Source organism: Fukomys damarensis, unplaced genomic scaffold (genome assembly GCF_012274545.1).
Source record: "Fukomys damarensis isolate Sample0158 unplaced genomic scaffold, DMR_v1.0_HiC HiC_scaffold_12, whole genome shotgun sequence".
Taxonomy (NCBI): Eukaryota; Metazoa; Chordata; class Mammalia; order Rodentia; family Bathyergidae; genus Fukomys; species Fukomys damarensis.
Window position 1 is genome coordinate 43,647,378 of NW_022900924.1, and position 22,824 is coordinate 43,670,201.

The 22,824-nt window shown below is 37.9% G+C and overlaps 1 protein-coding gene across 3 annotated transcripts in view; it reads left to right on the forward strand.

The window, feature by feature from the left end:
- Pak2 (p21 (RAC1) activated kinase 2) overlaps positions 1-19,672 on the forward strand; it is a 61,828-nt gene extending 42,156 nt beyond the window's left edge. For all 3 annotated transcript variants that reach the window (XM_010624023.3, XM_010624021.1, XM_010624022.3), the window contains exons 5-15: positions 1,113-1,144; positions 2,097-2,207; positions 3,206-3,338; positions 6,132-6,195; positions 7,661-7,709; positions 8,604-8,716; positions 10,984-11,101; positions 12,901-13,000; positions 15,072-15,268; positions 17,694-17,831; positions 18,294-19,672. In XM_010624023.3, the coding sequence (XP_010622325.1) occupies positions 1,113-1,144; positions 2,097-2,207; positions 3,206-3,338; positions 6,132-6,195; positions 7,661-7,709; positions 8,604-8,716; positions 10,984-11,101; positions 12,901-13,000; positions 15,072-15,268; positions 17,694-17,831; positions 18,294-18,380 (1,142 nt within the window). In that variant the 3' untranslated portion in view covers positions 18,381-19,672. The remainder of the gene's footprint in view (positions 1-1,112; positions 1,145-2,096; positions 2,208-3,205; positions 3,339-6,131; positions 6,196-7,660; positions 7,710-8,603; positions 8,717-10,983; positions 11,102-12,900; positions 13,001-15,071; positions 15,269-17,693; positions 17,832-18,293) is intronic.
- The last annotated feature ends 3,152 nt before the right edge of the window (positions 19,673-22,824 follow it).

A 22,824-nucleotide genomic window follows, 5' to 3' on the forward strand; every position in this document is an offset into this window, starting at 1 on the left:
TTTGTTTCCTCTTTTTTTTTTTTTTGGTTTTTTTTTTTTTTTTTTTTTTTTTGTAGCAAGAATTGAACTCAGGACCTTGCACTTGCCAGGCAGGCATGGCACCACTGAGCTAATTCCCCAGCCCTTAGCTAGTCCCTTATATTCTCTTTTTTCCTCCGTTTTTTGTTAAAGAAACAAGATATTTATCCTGTCTCTCTTTGTGTGGATTTTGCTAGCTATATCCCCAGGGTTTCATTTAATGTTTCTTTGTAGCTAAAGTCATATGTGTAGGTCCGGGGATTTAGCTCAGTGGCTTTGCTGCCTGCCTCGCAAGCACAAGGTCCCAAGTTCAATATCCGGTGCCAAAAAAATAATAATAAAATAAAGTCATATATGTAGTTTTAAAAAATAGTATGATAACCAGGGCATAATGGTTCATGCCTGTAATCCCAGCACTCTGGGAGGCCGAGTCAGAGGGATTAGAAGTTCAAGGCTAGTTTGAGCAATTTAGCATCTAGTGAGATTCTGTCTCAGAATTTTAAAAAATTTAAAAAGGACTGAGGATGTCTCTCAGTGAACAACCTCTGGGTTCATTATTACCACCAGCCAACCCCTTCTTAAAAACCAAGCCAGGGGCTGGGGATTTAGCTCAGTGGTTCCAGTGCCTGCCTTGTAAGCACAAGGATCTGAGTTTGATCCCCAGTACCAAAAATAAAAAACAAAAAAACAAACTAAAATCATACATGTAATTATATATACATCCTCACATTTAAAAAGACCATGCTCAAGGAAGAAGTGGAGACCTCTTTTACTTGAGTCTGGTACATCTTTAGGAAAGGATGAGACAGCCCCAGAACTTTTGTTTCTACTAGTTTGTGTAAATTAGTAATTGTTTTTAAAACAAGCAGAGTTTGACCATAAAATGGTAGATTCTTTGCATTCAATAAAAATACACTAAAGCATCTAGCATTTGAAAATAAAAATATATACCCACGGTAAAGGACCTGCCTATCATTCACAGGGCCATGAGTTCAATCCTGGTACTGCCCTCTTATCCCCCCAAAATTGGCTTGCTCTACTTTTATTTTTGTCTGTTTTTGTTGTATTAACATTCGTTTCTTTTTCACATTCAGAGAAAGATGGCTTCCCTTCAGGAACACAAGCAGTAAGTTAATAATTTACTTCTCATTGCTTTAGTTCTAGTTTAGGTTACCCAAAGCAGATTTCACTTAAGATTAAACTCAGCCAGCCGGGTGTGGTGGCACTCACCTATAATCCCAGCACTCCAGGAGGCTGAGGCAGGAGGATTGCTGTGAGTTCGAGACCAGCCTGGGCTACATAATGAGTTCCAGGTCAGTCTCAACTACATAGTGAGACCCTGTCTCAAAAAAAAGATAAACTCAGCCGTCAAAGGTAAATACTTATACTTAATATGCTTGGGACCTTGCGCTTGCTTGCAAGGCAGGCAGCGGCACCACTGAGCTAAATACCCAGCAATATGTTTTTTTTAGGTATCCTCTCATTTAGTTTAAGAAGCCATAAATAGAATTTCCTTGATATGCTATTTAAAGTGATTAACATTTATGATGACCTATGGAGCAGGTTAGCTACTTTTGGTAATGTTTTGGTATGCAGCTGTGACTATAGAGGACTTGCCTGCCTGTACCTGCCCTCCAAATCCTGTGCTGTTCTGCAGAACGCAGCCTGTGGGAATAACTAGTCATTGAAACTCACCAGCTGTCTTGCTTCAAAAGCTACCACTCTGGTGAATCTGGCTATTTCAAATGCTACTTTTTTACTTTGAGGTGTGCCTAGTCCAGAAGATCTTTGGTGTTGGTCTTAACAAATAAATGGTTGTTTACTTTTAGAACTCTGTGTGTGTTTATTTAAAGGTGTAAATAATACTCAAGAATGTTTGATATACAAAGCTTATTTTTCCCTAATTCATTAAATCACCTTTACTTTTTAATTACTGTATTAAAGCCAGTGAAGTTTAATCATTTTTAACTGAGCTATTAAAGAATGAAACTTTTAAAAATATGTTTAAACAAATAGAGATTTCACATGTTAACCTTGTACTGGTGCATCTTCCTCACCATACCGTGTGGTGAACACAGCTGAATGCCAAGGGATCAGAAACATCAGCAGTGGTGACCGAGGAAGATGATGATGATGATGAAGAGGCTGCTCCTCCTGTCATTGCCCCACGACCCGACCATACAAAATCAGTGAGTGTTTGACAGACACACTGGGCTGCTGTCTTTGGGTTTTTCTTTCTATTTTTTACCCTTGTTTCTAGAGTTCATCTATTTTTCAGACTATCCTAATTTAAAACTTAGATCTTGGGCCAGGGATTTAACTCCGTGGTGCTGCTACTGCCTGTCTTGCAAGTGCAAGGTCCCAAGTTTGATTCCTTGTACCAAAAAAAAAAAAAAAAAAAACCTTAGATCTTTCCTCTTTTCTGTATTTTATATATTTTGTTTCTCGTTTTACATTTCTCTCGAAGCTTTGATGTCTGTCGTCCAGAGGCATTTGAGAGTGAAATTCTAAGGAAGAATTTTAACAGTAGTGATCTCAGAGGCAGCTAAGAAGATAGAGGCTTCTCAGGCGCTGTCCTTGTCACTGTGCTAAGATGAGAAGAGGCTGGGAGGCACTTGGGGATTAGGAGAGGTGGCCAAGCCCTGAGGACAGGGCTATTTCCCCTGTACTGTAGGACTGGCCATTTGAGCTGAAATTTATTTTGTGTAAAACTTTTTGTGAGAATTATGAGGAGTTAATTCAACATAAAAGTTTCCATCCTTTTCCATTTTATCTTTCATAGCAAAAACTTTTTAAGCTGTGCACATTTTGCTACATTGTTATCATGGTATTTTATACAAGGTCTTAAATTTCATTCATAGACCTGCTAATTTGCTAGACAAGATTTTTAAAGGTATGCACCTGTACCAAAGAATGGTGTTTCACATTTATTCTTAGTTACATTTTTTATAGCCTAAAACTGTTGTTCCTCCTCTTTAGGACAATGGGAGAGTGAGCTTAAATTTTGGACAAAAATCGAAGAAGTGAATGGTGTACCAGGAAGAATATTTGACAGGGCTCAGGGGTGGAGCCTAGGTGGCAGAGTGCCGGCCTAGCACGGGCAAGGGCTTGTGTTTGATCCTCAGAACCGCACAAGAAAACCTCAGAATACTTTTCTCAGATCTCAGTAATAACTATATTTCTGCAGATTTACACACGCTCTGTAATTGACCCCATCCCTGCACCAGTGGGTGATTCTCATGTTGATAGTGGAGCCAAGTCTACAGACAGACAAAAAAAGAAGACCAAGATGACAGATGAAGAGATTATGGAGAAATTAAGTACGTTGTCTACATTGTACATTGTTTGTAAATTAACAGCTCTTGAAGTTTTTTTTTTTTCCCCCAGCACTAAAAACAAACAAAAAGGCCCAGGTGGATTTTTAATTTATGCCTTACACTTTTATGTAATGCAAAAGAAAATTTTTTCTTAAAGGAGCAGTAGCTTTAATTAAAATCAGTACAAGCAAAATAACACTCTATGTGCATTTGAAAGATACTATGTGTTAGCTTGTGAAGTCAGCCCCTTGGGGAGTAGTGCTTTTTCCCACATGAGCCAGATCCTAAAGGACTTGATTGAGAATTTTATCAAAGAAGACTTGTGTATATTTTTGCATAATATATCTTAATGGGCACCTATGAAAAAACAGCTTAAATAACTAAATAAGATGACTTTCTATAGATATATGTAGGTATAAAACCTATTTAAGAAAAAGGTAGGCTGTTTTTTGTTTGATTTTTTTGTTGTTATTTTTCCTTTTCCCATTTAACTCATCAACTGTCATTGACTTGAATCAAGCATTTTGAGTAACAAAAACAGGGCTATAGGGAGAGAATAGCAGTGATGACTGATGACAAGAGAGTAGCATTTGGGGTTTTAACACTGACCAGCTGGGCATGGTGATGAATGCCTATAATCTCAGTACTGGTGGCCGACACAGGAGGATTGTATTGAATTCTAGGCCAGCCTGAGCTATGACATAGTGACTTCTAGGCCAGCCTGAACTATAAAGCAAGACCTTGTCTTACAACAAAAAACTAACCACTGACCTAAAGGGGTCAAGGAAAAGTACTCGATAGATGAATTGTTTTAAATACTTAATATATTCTAAATTTATTTGCTTTTGATTCCTCTGTGCTTTCAAGTATAAACCTGGTTTTACTGTGGAGAAAAAGTCGGGGAGGAGAGAGAGAGATATTAAATGAATATTCCTTCTCTTAGGAGAAGTAATAAGTTTTGTTTTGTACCAGGGATCAAACTCGGGACCTTGCGCTTGCCAGTCAGGTGGTGGAACCACTGAGCTAAATCCCCGGCCCAATAGTTTTTTAAAATAAACTAGAACAGTAGCTGTCACTATTTGTGACCTTTAGTTATCATATCCTATCTTTGTTGATGTCTTTTTGCACTTCTTTTTTTAAGTTTCTTTTTTAAGAGATGAAGGACAGCAGTTTGAGACAGGGTTTCATTATATAGTCCAGGCTGTCCATGAACCACTCCTGGCACCGTTAGCTTCTTGACTGGCACCTAAATGCCTAATTTAAGGTTGAATGCCAGCATAAGATTTTTTATGTGAGATCCCTTGACATCCTCCTGTCTTCTTTTAGCTTAACCAAATGAAAATTAGTGATTTTTCATGTTTTGACTTGCTGTATCAATAAGGTAGGATTTTGGGCCCAGGTTCCTTATTTTATTTTGTTATTTTTAATTTTTTTTGATTATGGGAATTGCACTCTGAGCCTTGAGATTGCCAGGCAGGTGCTGTTCTGCTTAGCTACATCCTTGGCCCTGGCCTCCTAATTTTTTTGTTTTGTTTGTTTTGTTTTTTGTTTTTTGAGACAGGGTCCCACTGTGTAGTTGAGACTGACCTGGAACTCACTATGTAGCCCAGGCTGGTCTCAAACTCATAGCGATCCTCCTGCCTCAGCCTCCTGAGTGCTGGGATTATAGGTATGTGCCACCGCACCCAGCCCTAATTTTATTTTTTATTCATTTATTCATTTTTGCTTCATATATTTCATAACTTTGTTAGGTACTGTGTTAGTTACTTTTCTCACATTGCTGAGACAAAATACCCAACACCCAAAGTTAGAGGGGAAAGGGTTTATTTGCCTTACAGTTCATAGAGGTTTCATTCCCTAGTTGGCTGTCTCCAAGACAGGGATGACAAACAGGCATCATAGAGGAGAAACAACATGGAGCACAGAAGGTAGCAAAGATAACAAGGGGGACCTAGCCTCCTAATTTTAAAACCTGTTTTCTTAGTAATGACTTAGCAGATATATGATCAATTCATTTGAAGGATAGTAGCCGGGTATGGTGGCTCACACCTGTAATCCTGGCACTTTTGGAGGCTGAGGTAGGAGGATCACTAGTTCTAGCTCAGCCTAGGTAATTTAGTAACCTAGTTAGACCTTGTCTCAAATTAGTGTATAGAAAGGAGTAACTCAGTGCAAAGGCCCTGTGTTCAGTACCCAGTATTGCAGTCAGTCAAATAATCTTTGTAATATTAAGTGGTTTCCTAAATATACTGAAAGAAGATATACCATAATAGTAAAAAAAAAAGTCATATTCATTTGGATGTGACTTAACTAATTTTGATACTAAGTAGTTTCATAACTTACCATTAGTGGAAATCATTCACTGAAGTAGAAAAGCAGAACAACCAGTTCCCCAGGAATTGTCTGTTTTACAGCAGTACATCCTAAATCCTGAGAACTTCATTAGTCTCAGATAGATGGACACTTGATTGTTCTATAATGTCATCATTTTTTTTTATACCCCCCCATCAAACTCTGGACGTTGCACTTGCCAGGCAGGCGTGGCGCCACTGAGCTACATCCCCGGTCCCTCTGATGTCATTGGTTTTGAGAAAATGATTAATTGGGAGATCTAACATGTTGGAAATTATGTTTCTGGTGACTTTTTACTTTTATTATATTTCTTCGGTGTTTTGTATTTGAAACTTGCATTTGAAAGACTGTTAAAATTTATAGAGTTTACTAAAGGAATAATGATGTGAAAATTAATTTACATTTAAAATGCATTACTGAATTTCCAATTTTTGTTTAAAATAGGAACTATTGTGAGCATAGGTGACCCTAAGAAGAAATACACAAGATATGAAAAAATTGGACAAGGGTAAGTATTTATGACTGATAATATTCAGTACTGTCTGAGTTAATAACATGATCTCTCTTTTTTCACGGACATTGAGCACTCTCATAAATCTATGCTTGGTACCCTGGAAGTTTATTATGAATGCATAGTGCAGTTTGTTCCTAGATGCTATTTAAAAACTTCACTCATTAACAGTGTATGATGGGCCAGGGATTTAGCTCAGTGGTTCCAGCACCTGCCTCGAGTCACTTACCTACCCATGCATGCCTTCATAGAGCTAAGGTGCCTGTGCTGTGCTTTAAACAAATCTGCCTGTAATCCCAGCACTCGGGAGGCTGAGGCAGGAGGATCGCAGTGAGTTTGAGACTAGCCTGGGCTACATACTGAGTTCCAGGTCAGTCTCAACTACATAGTAAAACCCTGTCTCAAAACAAACAAACAAAAAAAACAACTGTATGAGTGTATCTTCTTAAATGCTATTTCCCATAGATGGTAAAGAATTAACTACGTGGAGAAATTTCCCATACCATATATTTAAAACACAATAAAAATATTTATTGTAATGAATCTAACTGTACTGTATACCTAAAATGTACCAATAAACTCAAAAAATATATTTAATGTTTTTTTGTTTGTTTGTTTTTTGGTACCTGGCATCAAACTCTGGACCTCACTCTTGCAAGGCAGGCAGCAGAAACACTGAGCTAACTCCCCGGTCCTAATGTTACTAACAACAACAAAAAAAAGTGGCAGAAAAATGCATAAAACAGAACTATATGGCATTTCAAAAGTAGACCAAATACAGTCTGTTGAGGTGTACTTATCTTTTTAGGTAGAAGTGAAGATGTACATTGAATACAGGATGCACACCAAATGCAGACCTCCCTTAGGGAAGGAGGATGGGGTGGGAGGGACATGCAGAGGGCCCCCACATTTATTGTAGTTCTTTGTTTCTTAAGCATGGAAGTGTTATTCATGAGTGCATGGTATTTTGGGCACAAGGATTACCTCTTTTCTTCTTTGGTTTTTAATACTTTCTTTTCTTTTCTTTCTCTTTTTCTTTACCAGGGATCAAACTCAGGACCTTGCACTTGCAAGGGAGGTGGTGGCCCCACTGAGCTAAATCCTCAGCCTGGACCTGCTTTTACTTCTTTTAGAAGTGATGTCTTATTTGTTCTTTGATTAGTTTTCAATTGCTCAACTTGTAAAATCTCTGTGTAATCCAGGCTGACCTCAAACTCAAAAGTGATTCTCCTGCCTCATCCTCCCAAGTGCTGAGATAATAGACATGTGTCACCGTGCCTGGCTTCAAATTGTAAAGTCTTTGGATGTTAGGTAGTAATGGTTTAGAGACCTGAAATCTGTGCCAGGGACTTAGCTCAGTGGTTCTGCCACCTGCCTCACAAGTGCAAGGTCCTGAGTTCGATCCTCAGTACCAAAAAAAAGAAATTGAAATCTAACTGTCTTTTGTCCCCCCCCCCACCAGGGCTTCTGGTACAGTTTTCACTGCTACTGATGTGGCGCTGGGACAGGAGGTAACTACAACTTATCTACCTTTTTATACTCTAGATATTACTATTAACATTTCTTATAGAACAAAACTAAGTAATCAGTAGAAATCTGTTGTTTAAGTTGAATGTGTTGTAAGAATTGCTATAAAATTATATACCTCAATTCTTACATCAAGGAAGAGAAAGATCTGAGCATGGTGGCACAAGTCTGTAGTCCCAGCAGCCTGGGCAGTTGAGACAGGATGATAGGAGTTCAAGCCCAGCCTGGGCAATTGAACTACTTTTTAATTTTGAGATGGGGTCTTAGACTAAAAACTAAAAACTGGCTGGGAAGATAATAAGTGTGAAGATGCTGGGTTAAATTCCCAGACCTGCAAAAAGAGAGGGGACAAAGAAGAAATTATGAGTTCAGTGTCAAATAATTTTCTTGTTTCTGATTTTGTTTTTGTTTTGTACCGTGGATCGAAGTTAGGACCTTGCACTTCCAAGGCAGGTGGCAACACCACTAAGCTAAATTCCCCAGCCCATAAATAAATATTTTAAAACATTTTTTCTTACTTAGAAGGATTAATTCCTGATACTAGAATGACATTGGGTCAATAAAGAAAGATAATCTGAACAGATACCAGCATTGCAAAGCACTGCACATAGTCTGTGGCAGGTAAAAGGACTCCTTGTGAGCAGGTTGCAGTCTTGTGTAATAACAGTATATGCACAAAAAATTAAATTATAACTGGTTAGTGTTTTTTAACTTTTTTTTTTTTTTTAAATACTGGGGCTCGAACTCAGGCCCTTGCACTTGCGAGGCAGGCGGCAAAACCACTGAGCCAAATCTCCAGTCCATGTTTCTAACTTTCTGGTAAAACTGTTCTATTTTGTTTTTCTTCTGATTTTTTAAAAATTCTGTTTCCATTATAGGTTGCTATCAAACAGATTAATTTACAGAAACAACCAAAGAAGGAATTGATCATTAATGAGATTATGGTGATGAAAGAATTAAAGAATCCCAACATAGTTAACTTCTTGGACAGGTATTCGTATTTTTTAAATATTGTGATAAAAACATAGAAATTTGTATTTTCATAGTTTGATAGAGGATAGTCACATTAGCGTAAAATGCCATTTTTGAGAAGTAAATAAAAGAGAGATAAAAATAGCACATTCCAGATTAGAAGGCCTTTTTCCTACAAGAATATCATTGGCAAGTGAGAAGGCAGTAAAATGAAGGACATTGCTTCTAGTGCCTTGTGTGTACTGCAAATGACAAGAAGCAGTTTTGCTGAGATGCAAGTCTTGACCCACGGACATGATTAGCCACACATTGCTTAAACTTTCAGATTAGTTTTTATTTTAAATGCTGTTTTTCATAAGCAAATTGTATATGTTTATGAAAAGCTCATCTGGCTTAGGAATTGATGTTAAATAAAAAAGCAGACAAGAAAATAATACATATTATTACAGATGTGTTTCTTTTCTATTAAGACTGTAGCCTGTATTCAGAGAATTAAGCTTGTTAGGTACATTCTTTCCTCTTCTCTCCTTCTCTTCCCCAACTATGAGGGGTTGGACACAGGGCCTCACACATGCTAGGCAAGTGCTGTAACTTTGAGCTACATCTCCAACCCTTTTGTTTTTTTGGGGTTTTTTTGGTATGGGGATTGAACTCGGGTCCTTGCGCTTGCAAGGCAGGCCACTGAACCGCTGAGCTATTTTTTAGCTCAGCCCTATTTTTTTTGTTTTTTGATTGTGTTTTGTTTTGTTTTGTTGGCACTGGGAATTGAACTCGAAACCTTGTGCTTGTGAGGCAGATGGCGGAACCACTGAACTAAATCCCTGGCCCTTCCAACCCTTCTGCTTATGTTGAGACAGGGTCTTGCTAGGTTGCCCAGGCTGGGGATATTACTCCCTTAGCCTCCTAACTAGTTGGGATAACAGACACATGTGTATCTGTGCACAGCAGCATGTGTTTTGCTTTGTTGTGTTTTTTGTTTTTATTTTGGTACCAGGGATCAGGACCTTGCGCTCAGGCCATGGAACCACTGAGCAAACCCTGGCCCTTTTTTTTTTCTTTTTAGTAAAATAATCTTGCATATGAATGAAAAAAAAAGACTATTAGAAAATGATAGTAAAAGGAAAGAAAAAACATTAAAGTAAAAAGCGTTTAAAAGAAAATGATAATAGTGGTTGTATTGGAGATAAGGATTATGGGTTATTCTATTCCATATTTAAATTTGTGTAGGATGAATGTCTTAGTTACTTCCTCATTGTTCGGACAAAATACCTAGCACTCACAAGTTAAAGGAGGAGATTATTTTGGTTCAGTTTGTAGGGGTTTCAGTCCAGTCAGCTGGCTCTAAGACAGGGTGGCATGTCAGAGAGAAACAGTTCATGGTATGACAGGTAGGAGGCAAGGAGGGATCACACACACACACACACACACACACACACACACTACATAGACACACTTCCAGGCCGTGCCTACAGTGACCCACCTTTTCCCACTAGGCTTCACCTCAACATCACATCCAACTGTAAATTCATCAGTGGCTAATCTCGTGTTACACCCCGTGATCCAGTCATCTCCCCAAAGCCTCACCTGTGAATACACGAGGCTTTGGGTGGGGATGGATGGATGGATGGATGGATGGATAGATGAATGGATAGATAGAAAGAAAGAAAGAAGAACAATGGGGAAATGATAATATATTTTGAAAGGATTTGGGGGGTTGGTAATAAGGATTCAACCTTTGACCTTGTGCAAGATAGGCAAGTGCTCTACTACTAAGCTGGACCCCTAGCAGTATATTTTGATAACTTAGCTCTAGTTATGGGACTGTGTACATAAAAATAGACTTTAGTACATTTATCTGCCTGCCTGTGCTCCCTGCAATGTTCCTAAGGACTTTTGATTAAACCCAGGGCCTCACATGTGCTAAGCTCTACTGCTGAGCTACATTCCTAGCCTTTTCCATTTTGAGACAGTCTTGCTGAGTTGCCAACATTGACCTTCTGCCTCAGCTTCCAAGTAGCTGGGACTATAGGCCTGTGCCACTGTGCATGGCCCTTTTAGTAATACCTTAACTGGAATAATCTGTGTACACAGTCATTTTTAAATGATTCAAGATTATCATTTCTTTGTGCTGTTACATAGTCTCTTTTAAGCTCTCTTCCTAGCCCTCAAGCTATCAGCTCTTAGGATTTATCGTTATGTTGCTTAACATTTGAATTATTCAACATAGAGTGCCAAGTGGTGAGAAAAAACAAAACTGTGAGTGTGTTTTGCATATTCTATTTTTAGTTACCTGGTAGGAGACGAGTTGTTTGTAGTCATGGAGTACCTGGCTGGTGGGTCACTTACGGATGTTGTCACGGAGACCTGCATGGATGAAGCGCAGATCGCTGCTGTGTGCAGAGAGGTGGGTTTGATTTCTTTGGGATGAGTTCTGCTGTAGTTAGCAAGAGGTGAAAAGAAGGAAATTTTTTTCTGTGCAGGGAATTTTTATTGTGTGAGATACTTTGTACACTCTCTGAATTGTCCTGTAACCTTTCATCTCTGTCTTTATGTGTAAGACAGTTTAAGAATAAGGCACAGACCTTCAAAGAGCCTAATTCACACACGAATTTCAGGAAGGTGATCATGAGCTTACCTTCCAGAAAGGATACATTTGAGAGTAAAAGTCAAATACGTACTCAACAGTGGAAACCAGAACTATCTCAGACAAAGCAAAACATATACAAGTATTCACCTTAACTAGACTGCCTAGCTGTATTGAGCTCACTGAAGATGAAAAAAACTTGTTTCTTTATACTTATTTGTGAAATATACCCTTGCTATTTGCTTATTAAGCCAGTAGAATTTTGCCAAATTCTCTAAGGCTAAGCCAAAAACAAGTTTTCCTTCAGTCTATATCTTTTTCTACAGATGAGACTTAGGTTAATGGTTTGCTTATTGTCACTGAAACTGACATTATAGGGAATCATTGTTACAAAGGACAAAATTATTAAAATGTTGTTAAGCCTATATTTTGTGTGATTTAGCTTTCAGCATTTGTATAGTAATAAGTGAATTATAAGTTTTGTTCTGTTTTTCAGCTTTCATTAAGATGTAAAAACGGTGTTGCTATTTTAGTTTGTTTTTGTTTGGGGGAGGCATACAGGGTCTCTCTCTCTCTAGTTAGGGTGGCCTAAAACTCCCTGTGTAGCCCATAACCCTCCTGCCTCTGCCTCTCATACTGGAATTACAGGCATGTAATTCCAGGCAAGGCCTGGCATGCAATTTTAAATTTTGAGTTATTTATGTTGTACCTAGTTCTGAATATCATATTCTTTAATGAAGTATACTAGTTCACTTAAAAACTGATCAAACTTAAGAATTTATACTTTGCTTTTCTAAAAATTTTATCATAGTTGATATAAAATTTATTTCAGGAGTTCTAATTGCTCTTCACTGGGTTTTCTTCCATGTACTAGAATTTCAAAATTGTGACATTTATTTCTACTTACTTGTAGAGGTTTTATTCTCAGGTTTAAGAATCTGATTAAATGCCTGGTAAATGTAATGGGATAAGACCCAGTTATATCTATTTTTCCTTGAATAAATAGAATGGTATTTTGAATGTCATTTTTACTTATAAATGATGTGCAGACTTCATTTGTTCTACTCTTGTGGGAGTACGAAATTAAAATACTGAGCTGGGAGTATAGCTCATTGGCACAGCACCTGCCTGGCAAGCATGAGGACCTGAGTTTGATTCCTGGTACCAAAAAAAAGAGAGGGAGGGAGAGGAGGAGAGAAATTAAAATACAACAAACTTTTTCTAAGTTTATACTCTCATTATATTCATTCAAAAACTGGAACAGCTGAGCGTGGTGCTATACACCTGCAATCCCCACACTCTGGGAGGCTGAGGCAGGTGGATCACAAGTTTTGAGTTTAGGAGTTCTAAGGCCAGCCTGGGAAACATAAAATGCCCTGTCTGAAAAGAAAAACAATCAATGGAAAGAAAGGACTAGATGAGACATTATTTAATAATGTAGATGAGATCAGAGAATGCCAAAGGATATTCTGGCTAATTGGGGCATTTTGTTTTCATAACTTTGTATGAGATAGTATTTTTTCCTTTCCTTTACAAATTCTGAGTATTGGAGTGTCTTCTCCTGGGTCCTGCAGTCTTTTGAAGACTATTTTCATTGATAAGTGTTTTCTTGTATTCAGTGTTTACAGGCATTGGAGTTTTTACATGCTAATCAAGTGATCCACAGAGACATCAAAAGTGACAATGTGCTTTTGGGAATGGAAGGATCCGTTAAACTTAGTGAGTAACAAATGAAGAAATAACATTACTTTGTTACTTGTTTGTTTCTTATAATATCCTGTCCTTTATTCAGTTAACCTCTTGTATTAAAGTTTTTATGATTTAATATATGGAGAGGAATGGAATCTAGGGGTAAAGAATACAGACTGTGAACTGAGCCTGGTTTAAATAGCAGATCTGTTGCTTCCTGGATAATTTTGGGCAAGTTACTTGATCTCTTTGGGTCTACTTTCTCATTTATTCACTAAGGATAATAATAGTTTCTATTATAATGTTTTGGAGGTTAAAGATAAGAAGCACTGAGGAACAATGTCTGGAACTGCCAGAAAACTGGTGCTATCTTAGGAGTCAGCTTGACTTTGTTTCTACCATGTGTTAGTTTTTCACACCTTACTGCGGTTTTTTTGGTTTTTTTTTGTTTTTTTTTTTTTAATTTTGTAAAGCATCATCAGGGAAGCTTTATGACCCTGACTTGTGGTTGACAAAGGGAACCCCACTTTTCTAACAGTCTTTCTCATCAGGCAGAGTGGAATCTTGAGAAGAATACTGAACTTCTTTTGTCTGTGACTATTATCCTTCAGTTCCAACTTTTCTCTCCGGTAGACTGCTGAGATTTCTCCATCTCTGAAAAATTGAAGGCATTTCTTGGATCAAGAAAGCAAAAACTTTTTTTTCTAATCTCCTAAAGGGCTAGGCTCCTTTTTTAGCTTTTTTCTTCTTAAAATTATATGTTCTAAAATTTATTTGGTCAGACTATATGATGTCCACTCTTTTAATAATAATACTAGCAGAAGAATTAGAAATAGACATTCACCTGCATTTTTAGTAGATACACATGAAAACTGAATTACAATTTTTTGGGCAACATTTTTTCCTAACTCTGCCACATACTAGATAAATGACCATGGGCGAATTATCTACAAAATGTAGCTCTTTCAGTTTTGCCATTTATAAAATAAGTATAATTTTAATAAATATAACTGGAGCTGGGATATAGAGGTCCTGGGTTCAATTCCCCAGGACTGAAGAAAAATTAAAAACGTAAATTTAAAAAGTAAAAAGTAAATGTACCTATTTCATAGGATTAGCATGAGGATTAAATATTTTAATTCTTGTAAGGAACTTAGAGCAATACCTGGCTTGTTACGAGCACTCATTTTCTATATAAATATTTTACCTAAAACTCACGCCTCTTATATTCTCTCCTTTAGAGTTACTGAATAGTAACTCTGCACAATAAGTACAAGGATATCTTTGCAGCATTGTAAAGAAAAACTATATCTGTGTTGTTGAGCAGTGCAGGAATGACAAAAGTAAGTTAATATTTTTATATATTATTTTGTAGTTTTAAAAACACCGAGACAGGTGAATGCACTAAAATGGAAAGATCTCTTAAAATAAAAATTCATTATAGGAAAACAGTTTACAAAAATATCCTACTTAGGTAAAACAAAACAAGCATAGATACTATTCAACTTATTTAATGCATAATGAAAAATCTAAAGCCAAAAACCCTAATTACTAATAGTGGCTATGTCGGAGTCAAATGGGTTGAACAGTGATCCTGAATTCTCATCCAGACTTCTCACGAAGCTAACATCAGGTGCTACCTAACCATCCCATCCCCGTTAGACAGTGGGGCAGCTGAGGCGGGTGGAGTACATGAGTGCTGGTCAGCATTCTGACAGGACTGTCGTAGCAGTCACTGGTGTTCTTTTTTCTAGGTTCTGTGCTAAGGTGGGTACTTAGTCTGCCTTCTGTTTACTTTATTCAAAATAGGTTTCATATCCTGAACTTTCCCTAATTCGCTGCATTTGGTTTTGGTGTTCGCCTTTGGTAATTTTTTTTTTTTTCTTTTCATATCTCTTTCACTTAAAGTTTTCAGGGAAGAATGAATTATTCACAATAAAAGTTTCCCTAATAACTTTCACTCTATAAAAGTAAAAAGTTAGAATATGTATTTTAAAAGAAAAGTATTTTAAAGATTCTGATTTATCTCTTTAAAAAGAAAAGGCTGAAACCATCTTTGAAATCTTTAATTCTAGATGTTTTGTTTTGTTTTGTTTTGTAGCCGACTTTGGTTTCTGTGCTCAGATCACCCCCGAGCAGAGCAAACGCAGCACCATGGTTGGGACCCCTTACTGGATGGCCCCCGAGGTGGTCACACGGAAAGCATATGGCCCCAAAGTGGATATATGGTCTCTGGGCATCATGGCTATCGAGATGGTGGAAGGAGAACCTCCATACCTCAATGAGAACCCCTTGCGGGTAAGGCCAGTTAATACCAGCCACACTGTGAGGAGAGAACGCTTTTCCCTAAACGTGTGCTTAGAACTTGGTGTGTCTGGCGGGGCATTTAGCTCAGTGGTTCTGCCGCCTGTCTTGCAAGCTCCAGGTCCCAAGTTCGATCCCCGGTACCAAAAAAAAAAAACACCAGAAACTTAGAACTCGGTGTGTCTGGAATCAGCCAATATTTTAGAGTAGGAAGGTAATAAAACCTAATTTCTGCCCTTAACTGTCCATCTAAAAACCATATGGCTGCTGGGCGAGGTGGCACACGCCTGTAATCCCAGCACTTGGGAGGCTGAGGCAGGAGGATCACTGTGAGTTTGAGACCAGCCTGGGCTATCTAGTGAGTTCCAGGTCAGTCTCAACTACATACTGAGACCCTGTCTCAAAAAACCATAAATCAATCAATCAATCAATCATATGGCCTTTGTGTTATAGAACTGAATATGTTAGCTAAAGAGTTTGTCAGTTTTTTTTTAAATGACCAAAGTGTTACATAATGATATACTCATCATGAGCTCATACATGACACATCTTAAACCGCCCCCCATCTTCTGGACCCCTTCTCCTTTATTGTGGGGGGTACATGTTTGTACTGCCTAGTGATCACATTTCTCTTAGAGACTTGGTACATGTACACAAGATGTCACTGTTTGTTTGTTTTGTGCCAGGGATTAAGCTTGGGGCCTTGTGCTTGCGAGGCAGGTGGCAGAACTGTTGAGCTAAATCTCTGGCCCTCCTGTTGTTTATTTTGCTCTTTATTTCTACTTTGGGTTTATTTAAGCTTGTGTGTCTGATTCATTTTACTTCATATGAAGTCTGGTGACATGACTGTTTTTCTATAGAGGACTCAAGTTTGTCTTTTATGGTAGACTAGTACTCCATTATGTATAAACACCACATTTTTTAATCCATCTATATGTCCATGGACATATTCTAAAATTTAGCTGTTGTGAATTGTGTTCAAGTTTATAGATATTTAATAGCTCCTTGGTTTATTTTGTAGTATTCTTACAATTCTTACTTACATAATTCATCCAAGGCCTTACCCTGAGATACATCCCCAGCCCTTTTAATTTGTTTTGTTTTGTTTTGTTTGAGACAGGGTCTCGCTATGTAGTTGAGACTAACCTGGAACTCACTAGTAGTCCAGGCTGGTCTTGAACTCACCATGATCCTCCCTACCTCAGCCTCCCAAGTGCTGGGATTACAGGTGTGCGCCACCATGCCCAGCTATACAGTTTTTATAATTAATTTAAAACACTTTAGGCTGGGAATTTAGCTCAGTGGTTCCACTGCCTGCCTTGCAAGCACAAGGGCCCAAGTTTGATCCCCTGTACAAAAATAAATAAAATAAAACACTTTACAGAAAACTTTTGAGAGCCCTGTAGTTTCATTCACTGAGTTAGTGTGCTTTTTGGCTTTGTTTTATTTTTATTGTTTAAGGTAGTCTCTTGCTATGTAATCCAGGCTGGCCCGGAACTCAAGGTGATCCTCTTGCCTCAGCTTCCTAAGTGCTGGGGTTACAAGTGTGTGTCACCATGCCCACTAATTAATGTTGATTTGCGCACCTGCCTTTTGCCAGGTACTAGTCAAAGTGCTGCCTAAAAGAACCAACAAAAATTCCTGCCCTCGTGAACTTAACATTCTAATGGGAAGGAGAGAGGCAATAAAATACAGAGGAAAGGGCCAGGATTTAGCTCAGTGGTTCTGCTGCCTGCCTCGCAGGTGCAAGGACCTGAGTTGTATCTCCAGTACCAAAAAATAAATTAAATAAATAAATAAATAGGAAAACTGAATAGTTTAAGCAATGGACTCCTAAGTGCTGGGGGCTGGTATGCAGAAGACCAGGGTGTTAGCTTTAAAAGGATGCTCTGGGAGAGGGTTGCTGAAGCAGGCATTTGTACATAGGAGGTAAGAAGTGATACTTATCCAGGGAAGAGCATTACAGCAGAAGGAGCAGCAAATGCAGAAACCCTGTAGCAGGAGTGTACTGGTACATTTTTGAAGATCCTGAATAACATTCTGCATTGCTTGAGGACATTGAGAAAACTTTGGGCAGGAATGTGAATTCCTGAAGAAGTGAGGCAGTGTGTAGTGCCATGGGCAGCCTTTGAAAGAATTTGAACTTTTAGTCTGGATAAGATGAAGGCGCCACTGGAGAATTTTGAGCAGAAGAGTAAAATGTTCTAACTTATTTTCGGTCTTGGGATTTGAACCCTGGGTCTTTGCATTAAGCTACAGCCACTCCCTTTGTTTAATTTTGAGAAAGGATACGCTAAAGATTGGGCAACTATTACCACAGAAAGGGAAAGAGGAAGAGGAAGAGACTCATGGACCTGGTAAAGAACAGTCACTTTGTTGAGGTACCTCAAGTATGTTGAAAGTATTATGCTGTTTCTAGGCCTTGTACCTGATAGCAACTAATGGAACCCCAGAACTTCAGAATCCGGAGAAACTTTCTCCAATATTTCGGGATTTCTTAAATCGATGTTTGGAAATGGATGTGGAGAAAAGGGGTTCGGCAAAAGAATTGTTACAGGTAAATTTAGAAATGATGCTATTGTTGGAAAAAGTTGACTTTTTTGAGTAACCAACTGCAAGCTTTCATAGTGTTGATTATATTTCGCTATTCATTGACCACCAGGAATAAGGCAGTTGCTGCATTTAAGGATTCTAGCTATTGGGAATAAAATTCATTAATGCCATAACTATAATTTTTGCATATTATTCTCAGGCCTGTTCAGTGTTGTCATGAATATATTTATGAGCAATTTAATTGTAGATTGTATGAAGTTAGGAAAACTAAAATAGGTCTGCTGTCAACTACAAGAGTGATAAACTAAAAGAAGTAGTGATATACTCATGAGGGTTTGGGCAGGTATTGAAATAATGTGTTTTGTTTATTAAATAAACTGTGATCGTACGTAGTATTTGGGGCCTAGTTGAAAGAAGCTGATGACTTTTATACATTGTCTCTGTGTCCCCTTCCCTCCCGCTGCAGCATCCCTTCCTGAAACTAGCCAAACCATTATCGAGCCTGACACCACTGATCATGGCGGCTAAAGAAGCAATGAAGAGTAACCGTTAGCATCACTGCCGTGGCCTCATGCTCTTTTCTCCATTTTTCTAAAGAAGTCTTTTAATATATGAAAATTACTACTCTTGGGAGTTTAAAGAGATGGTCTGCATGACATGGAGGAAAAACACAAACTAGTCCCTGAAGACAGCCAAGAGAATTTTGAGATGAACCCTTTCTTTAGGGTCCAAAAGGAGTGGAGGACTGAATCACTGTGCTTACATCTTGCAGCAGACAGCCGAGCCGGGCCATTTATCATGCTACTTGCATTTTATTTTGCCTACTTCATTACAGTAGATCCTGTTTGTTGTCTCCTTTAGGGTGTTTTCATTACTTGAATGGCAGATTTGAGTTTTTCAGAGTATTTGTTTCATCTGCTGGTCTTCTGTTCTCCTTCATAGCTTTCCTTTTCTTTGACTTACTCCATTTGAGTTGCTTTGAGAAGTTTTTCTCATGCCTAAATTCAAGTATGATAAAAATTATGTAGCTCTTTATGTTGACAGAGGAGGTTGATAGGGTTTAACCTTTTTTAGAAGTTAAGACCAGCTATTGTTACATGTAATATTTCAGCTCAGAACTTGAACTGAAAGAAGGGGTAGAAAAGTATGTGATTTTTAATTTTTTTTTAACAAATGTGAAAGTCCTTTTTAGAAATTTCATGGTAGTGAGTTTGGCATTTTGTTACATGTATAGAAAGACTAATAATCTATATTTATAACTAAATCATTGAATCAGAAAAAAATCCCATGGACTGTAACATCCTTACAATTTTGTCTTCTTTTTTGACCTGTTTTCTCTTTAGATTTGGCTGGAACCAGAGTTGTTTGCTTTTGCTCCAGTGTGTGTCTTATGACTTTAGTGCCCCTACCTGCCCTTTTCCCTTCATCTTGGAAATATGTTTCTGTATATGTTGTAACTTTAGATGTTTTTGTTTTGATTAACCCTCTCACTTCACACAAACTCCCCACTCCCTGTGAAAATAATACAATAACTGTTGAATTTTCAGAATTTAAAGTTAACCTTTCTTCCTCCATTTAAATGGAAAGATATTTGGGGCTAGCAAAAACAAAATGAAACTTGGACCTTGGTGAGTTCTAAAATAGAATTATGAGAGAAATGTCAGTATTACAGACATGCAGCTTATGACTGGCAGAGTAAGAATTTGTAAGTTCCAATGTTACTAGCCCATTACCAATGTTTTACTATTAGGACTTACTGTTGATGGATTCATTTGAGATACTGAATTATTTTACTTTTTGTTTATGTTTTTTCAAATAAGTAGAGAGTATTCATGTTTTTAAAAAACTGGAAAAGAAAAATGAAATGTTCTTATTGATAGTAAAACTTTTTTATTTTAAAGATTTAATAAAAGGTCTGTGACCTGTAGCATTAATTATTAGAGTACTCTCTTTTCTCCCCTCCCCTCCCCTCCTCTTTTTTTCTTTTCTCCTCTTGTTGTTGTCATTGTTTTACTTTTGGAGGAGGTATTTTCCCTTCTAAATGCCATTTGTGGTAGGTTCTGGGATATTATTCCCACTGTCCTCGCCCAAGGAACTTCACACCTGCTGGCCACCCCATAATAATACAAATTGTGAATTAAAATAATTTTACTGTTTTGAAATGTATTGAGAAAACTAGCAGGAGATTATTTTCTGTTATTGCCATCATATTTGTGTTAAGATACCAGTCCAGTATGAGAAGAAATGGTTGTTTTTTTAATGGAGGGAGGTTTTCAGAAAAATTAGTACAACAACAAGTGAAACTTAATATCTGGAGCACTTAAATGGCCTCTGTTTTCAGTCTTGGTTCTCTATTTCATTTTTCTCTGGACCATATTTGGCCTTCCACAGCCATTCCTAAATTACAGAAGCAAGCCGTGTAATTTCTGCTGGAAAGCTGTGGTACCTCCGAGTTCTGGATTGGCACACCCTTTGTCAGCTGTTATCTGGCTGGAGGATGCAGAAGATGCTGCCTTGAAATAACCACCAGGCAGACAAGGAGACTGAGCTGCCTGACTGCCCAAGAAGGCACATCCGTCCTGAGCACAGAGACCAGGCACAGGCCACATTCCTCTTGCCTCCACAAAGGGCTTTTCTGTTGATAGAAGCATTTGGGGTTTGTATTTGCCACTTCTTTGATGGTTACCTGCGTGTCCATTGCTGGCAACGGACTTTGTCATTAAAATCTGACTCCTAGTTAAGGAGCTGCACTGTGGTTTATTCTTTACTTACTTGGATAAACTAACCTGTCATAGAAATATACTTTGGTTAATTCTGAACTGTGTGGTTTTTAAACAAAATAATCTTAAAAGCAATACAGAATTGTGATTTATTAATTTTAAATTAAAATGTTCAGATCCTATTGAAAGAACAATTATATCTGAATCAAGATTGATGGATTTTTAATGATTGCCTTTTGTATTCACCCTTTTTGTCATCACCTTAAAATAAGAATTTCTATTTAAATCTGAGAGTTACCTTAGTCCTCTTGTATTATTAAGACAATGTTAGTATAGGGCTTATTTATTATTTCTGTAGACTTTCTGGTGGTCCTAGAGTTATCTTTTTTCTCTTCTTCCTTTTGCTGCTATTATGGAACAATTAAAACTGGGAAACCATGCAAATACTGAACATTTTATCCCACCTAGAATAGTGAACGAGTAGAGTGACTGTGTGGTCTACAGTAAGTGGCTGTGAAGCTCTGACTTCTTGGGTTGAGTGCCTGGCACGAAGCATGAATTCTCTTCCTTTCTATATAGATAGTAAGCTGCTTAAAACTTACCTAGTAACCACCAGTCTTAAACCTATGCCTTAACCAGCAGTCGTAAACTATCTATGAGTATTTCTCCTTAGGGCTCACGTAACACATTTGTTCATATATACTGTATTCTAGCCAAAATAATTTTAGATCTGACCAAGTAACAAATATAGTTGGAAAAAAAATAGGTGCTTAAAGAATTTGCATCAATTATCAAATCTAACATTTAAAAAATATATTGAGATCCATGTCCATTGAAATGTCTAGGTATTGCTGATTATAGCTAAAATGCCATTGAATACTGATTTTTGGGTTTTATAGTGGAATTTCATAATAATATAAAAAGCAGGTTGTCTGCCTTGTCTCCTGGGCTCCTGCAATAGACACTTAAGCAGTTAAAGTCAATTTTTCTGTTTGTGTGCATACATAAGTGTGCAGGAAAGAAATACACAAACACACGTGCGTGTGCTTTTTTCCCTTACCCAGCACATTTCTTCCACACTGGCAAAGATGCTATGTTTCATGCTGTTGGAGCCAAAGAGAGGAACCAGCCATTGGCCTGGCCTGAAAGAACTGAAGTCTTTCTCACCATGCAAGAGCAGTTCCAGGAGGACAGGCAGAAGGACATGTATGATAAACGTCAACTTTTCATTTTATGTTAAGAAAAAGAATTGTAGGGCCCAGGGATTTGGCTCAGTGGTTCTGCCGCCTGCCTTGCAAGCACAAGGACCTGAGTTCGATCCTCGGTACCAAAAAAGAAAAAGAATTGTAGGGCTGAGGATTTAGCTCAGTGATTCTACCATCTGCTTCGCAAGTGTAAGGTCCCAAGTTTGATCCCTAGTACCAAAAAAAGAAAAGAAACAATTGTATTTGAAATTCAGCATCTTTGTTTGGAATGTGTTGGCTTTTATCTCCCCTCTTGCTTTGGTAGGTAGAAATACAGTAAAGTGAAAATAGCTTAACTTTTATCTTCAAACTTTTATATTAGTTTAATTCCATTCAGTTATTTAATTGTTACATTAACATTAACTGCTGTATTTGATGGCTTCATTCAATAATTTTGTTCTTCAGGGCTAGAAATAAACTTTTTTAATGTTTATTTTTCCATTTCCTAAACTTCTATTTTTTTTCTTTTGATTAAAATAGCCTAAAAATGTTTGTTTGCTTGCTTGTTTTTGTACCAGGGAACTTGCGCTTGCGAGGCAGGTGGTAACACCACTGAGCTAAATCCCTGGCCCTAAAATGTGTATGTTTAAAAAGGATAGTACAGCTAGGCTTGGTGGTACATGCCTGTAATCCCAGCACTTAGGCTGAGGCAGAAGGATTACCATGAGCTTGAGCCTACATAGTGAGTTCAAGGCCAGCCTGAATTACATAATGAGACCCTGTCTCAAAAAATCCAAAAAGGGGGCCAGGGATTTAGCTCAGTGGTTCTGTCGCCTGCCTCATAAGCACAAGGTCTCAAGTTCGATCCCCACTACCAAAAATAAAATCAAAAAAAGAATAATAGATTCTCAAAGAGCATGCAGCATTTTTTAAGGATACATGTTTTTTAAATGAGGCCAGGGTGCCATTTTGAATATCCTATAAAGCTTCTGATTAGAACGTTTCTAAAAATTTGGGGGTAGAAAGCATGGCCCTTCCCTCCTTTTTCTTTTCCTTTCAGTACTAGGGATTGAACCTAGGGCCTTGGCTACCT